Below are 4,305 nucleotides of genomic sequence, written 5' to 3' on the forward strand. Positions count from 1 at the left end.
CACAGGCAGCACATGAAAACAGACACACAAACACACACACATATGGTGCACAGCCTCTACCTCCCCTACTCTGGAGGAGCTCCAAAACGCCCCCAAATCTCAGTACAGGGCATTCTCTGGCACAACGATACTCATCTATACACTAGCTTTCTGCCAATAGATAAAGGCACACACACGCTAGCACACGCACACACACACACACACACACACAGCTCCTCCCCTTTTCCCAAATCAACTCATTCACAGATAGGCTGGCATTTAATCTAAGCAGTCAGGCCAGCATAGGAGGTATCAATAGATCCATTAAGGAGATAAAGCCGGGAGAGGGAAGGGATGCAGGTTTGGTCAATATCTGGCAACCTAAAACCTTAACTAATAATTGTCTGTGTAGACTAACCTAAAGCAGCATTACGGGTGCTGATTTTCTGTTAGTGTAGCCTGATATCAGTGTGATTATCGTGTTAATGTGATATTGACAGAAGCAGATGTATGGAGAGGAGGCCATAGGAGGAGGGGGATGAGAAAGAGAAGCAGAGAAGGAGATGGAGAGAGAGAGAGAGAGAGAGAGGGAGAGGGAGAGGGGGAGGGAGCGGCTGGAGCGGGAGGCTGGAGTGGCCAGTGCGAGGCAGGGTGTGATTTTAACACGTGGAGCTCACAGTCTCATTACAGGCTTGGTCTGAGGAGCGCAGGGGTCAGACCTGATCCAAACCCACACTGACAAGTGCAAATGGGATTCTGCTGTCTGTCTCAACACCTCCCCCCGACACACACACACACACACACACACACACCCCTTCTCCCAAAACCAACCCCCTCCTACCCTAACACACACACACTATCCTCCCAAAACCATCACACATAAGCACAAACACACACGTACTTATCCACACATATAACCATATACATACAGCAACCCAGACTAGCAAAGAGAACTGCAAACATTATCAATTAGTCTACTGCTACGGCTTCTGACTTTGCATTCATCTGTCTTCTCTCTCACCCGCATCCGCTCTCCTTCGCAGCTCTAACTCTCCCCCTTCTCCCTCCATAAAAGTAAGGCAAGTACCTTCGGGGTAAGGTTACACTCTTGAAATCATAGTCATTTAAATTAATTTCTGCTGACAAAAGGCTGCCGTTAACATTTTATCTTAAAGTCAAGGGGTCTCCAACCTCTGGGACAACTCCATAAAAACTCGATTGACCATTACTCATCTGTGACCCCAGCAGTGGCTGCGCACCTTCACTCGCATAAACACACGCAGACACTCCATTACCTAAACACACACACACAGCGATGCACAGGGGACCAACATGTGGGGCAGGTGGGGAGGGCTGACTTGCACAATCACCTTGATGAATCACCCTATATAACGGCCCGGAGAACGGGATAGTCGCCATTGTTAAGTTACCTCTCCATGGAGACCAACTATCTTCTACATGACCTACACACACAGCTAATACATGCACCACCACACACACACAAAGACAACCAACGACCCAGGAATAAATTACACATGACCTTTACGCGCAATATGTTTAAAATGCATCATCCTGGATGCGCTGGATGTGCTTGAAAACACACAGACACACTACAACTATAAAATCCTCTGCTGTACATGACCTATGAATGCACAAACAACTTTTAACACAAAAATGCTCTTGAGTGGAAGGGCAGGGTATATTTCCAGCGTGAATGGCCATTCATGTAAAAGGAAACCACAAAATGACCATGTTTCCTCCCTGCTCCATGTTGAACCAGCATGCGCACATATAAGCAACCCGGAAACATGCAGACCGCCAGGGGAAAAAAAAGGTGTTCTTAGAAATTAAATATGAAACGCATAAAATATGCAGTCAGCTCCCGCTATGCCAGCGCTGCCTCCGACACAGGCTCTCTCTCCTCCGTTCCCACCACATGTTTTATTCAGGACTGATATTCTAAAAGCTGAAATAGAACAATCTATTTCCCCTTGCACTCCTCACTTCTGATTTACAGATGAATATTTCAAAAGAATGTCAGAAAAGAGGGAGAAACTCCACTCTGCAAGCCGGCGTCTGCCTCACCTCTCCCTCCCTCTCCCATCCTCCCTCCCTTTTACAAGACAGCTACGCGATCCTTGTGCAAGACTCACTTAAGGAGCAGATTTGCTTAATTTTCTACATGATTTAACAATTTGGGGAGTGAGTGTTCAGGGGTATGAGAGGGGGGGGGGGGGGGGAGTCTTTGGCCCAGGAGTAGGAGAGAGTGAAAGACGGGAGAGAAAAAAAAAGATAAAGACAGACACAGTGCTGCACAGACAGGACTCTTGATATCAGTGGAGGAAACATATCCCCAAATACAACAGGATCTAATCTAACTCTATATCTCATGGTTAGAGTTGGATAGAGATGACCAGGCATCAAATATGATTTCAGAATAATTTAAGATTTCAAAAATACTGAAACTTAAAATTTTACACTCCAAATCTATGTCGCATTACAAAAGTGAAGCACAATTTAGAGTCCATCCAATGGCTCTCAGCATTCAAACACACATCTTCACAAATACATGCACACACAGGAAAACAAACACAAACTGGCAGGTATGTAAATTATGGACACATGTGAAAGACACACATCTGCTCCTGCTCTTTCCAGTCCCTCATGCCTATTTATACCTGACTGGAATGCCACTGACTGACTGACTGACTGACACACACACACACACACACACACAGCTTTACAGGCAGGGCTATTGTTCTCTCTCAGTCTCAGCAAAGTCATGTGCGCCACTACACTCTAGCAGAGAAATAGAAGGGCAAACGGGCATACAGACAGAGACAGATAGAGGGACGCAATCAGTCACTTTCTCTCTCTCTCTCTCTCTCTCCCACACACACACACACACACACAGGGAAGCAGCTAGAGTGGTACTCACAGTCTTTCGGTGTTGCGGGGTATATTCCTTGGCATGGTTTTGATACCCAGTCCATGGCAGTCCACTGTGGTGCCACTGCAGGTACACAGCGCTGGGCAGGCGCTGGCATTGGCCATAACCAGGGCAGAGAGGACCAGCACCCACATCCAGAGTGGCAGCCCGGCCAGCCTGCCCATGCCTGCCCCACAGCAGCTTCCTCTAACGGGCATGATCACCACCACTGCAGCCTACTACTCTCTGTCCACCTTTCTCTTTCTGCAAAAAAAAAACAAGAGTCCTGCTACACCCCGCAAGTCCCTAAAATTACTGTAGATGTGTGGCGGGTATAGGAAAAAATATACAAAATATAAAACTAAATGCTATTATTTTCTTCTTAGCTGGGAAGCAAAGCAAGTCCTTTTTGTTCTTCTAGATTTCTTTTTGCTGAAGCTTTGATATCCACTAGTGTTATTCAGTTCTGATGAGGAACAAAAAAAGGCTGTTTTCTTTCTCTTATTTTCTCCTTTGCAAACTCTCCTCGCCTCTTGTCTTTGTGGAGTTGCTGTGCTCTGGTCTGCACACGTCTGCGTCTCTCTCTGTCCTCCTCTCACTCAGTCCCGCTCTGCTCTGCTCTGCTCGCCTGAAGAGAGGGGGAATAGGGAAAGAGCAGAAAGAAAAAAAAAAGCCAGTCTCTCTCTCTCTCTCTTACACACACACACACCAGTCATCCATCACAAGGATCTACAAATAGCAGAGCCCCCGACTCCACCCCTCCCCCTCCTCTCCTCCCCCACTCCTCTCCCTCCTCACACAACACCCCCACCCACAGAACCCTGCCTGAACTCACTCTCATTCTCCAGATCCCTCTTTCATTCCCTTTATTCTATTCACAATCTAAACCTATACCAAGTATCTTTCTTTCTTTTTTTCACTCCCTCCACTCCTCAGGTTTGCCTCCAGGCGAACCCCCCAGAGAGAGACCTAACCTGCATGACACTGCATAACCCCAGCCTGAAGGGAAAGGCTGTGGGGAGACCGTGCTGTGTGAGAGTGCGTGTCTGTGTGTGTGTGTGTGTGTGTGTGTGTAACGAAGGAGGGTCCACTAGGGAAGAGAGGAATCAACACCTCAGTCCTTGGAGGCAAAAAGATGGAATAAATAATCTGTGAGTGTTAGTCTTAACATGTAGATCAAGTACGGCCACACAGACAGAGGCTGCAGCAGGGAACTTCACCATGCCAACGAACGGAACTGAAATAGACAGATACAGACATGCAAAGATTCATGAAATGTTGGAGAGACAGACCACAACAATCAAAAGTAACTCAATATCATATTTTCAGGCACAGGCATAGAGATACATATACCAATATGATCAGCCACACAAATATTCATAAGCACACAAACATGT

General features: G+C 46.8%; 1 protein-coding gene across 1 annotated transcript in view; it reads right to left on the reverse strand.

The window, feature by feature from the left end:
• LOC139653557 (slit homolog 2 protein-like) overlaps positions 1-3,455 on the reverse strand; it is a gene marked incomplete at its 3' end in the record, with an annotated part of 16,776 nt that extends 13,321 nt beyond the window's left edge. Inside the window, exon 1 of the mRNA XM_071530429.1 lies at positions 2,918-3,455. Within this exon, the coding sequence (XP_071386530.1) occupies positions 2,918-3,126 (209 nt within the window). The remainder of the gene's footprint in view (positions 1-2,917) is intronic.
• Between the last annotated feature and the right edge of the window lie 850 nt (positions 3,456-4,305).

The sequence above is a fragment of the Centroberyx affinis genome, unplaced genomic scaffold (genome assembly GCF_046629955.1).
Source record: "Centroberyx affinis isolate AG114_WGS23_722 - 3 ecotype Tasmania unplaced genomic scaffold, CSIRO-AGI_Caff_v1 ptg001928l_1, whole genome shotgun sequence".
In the NCBI taxonomy this organism is placed as follows: Eukaryota; Metazoa; Chordata; class Actinopteri; order Beryciformes; family Berycidae; genus Centroberyx; species Centroberyx affinis.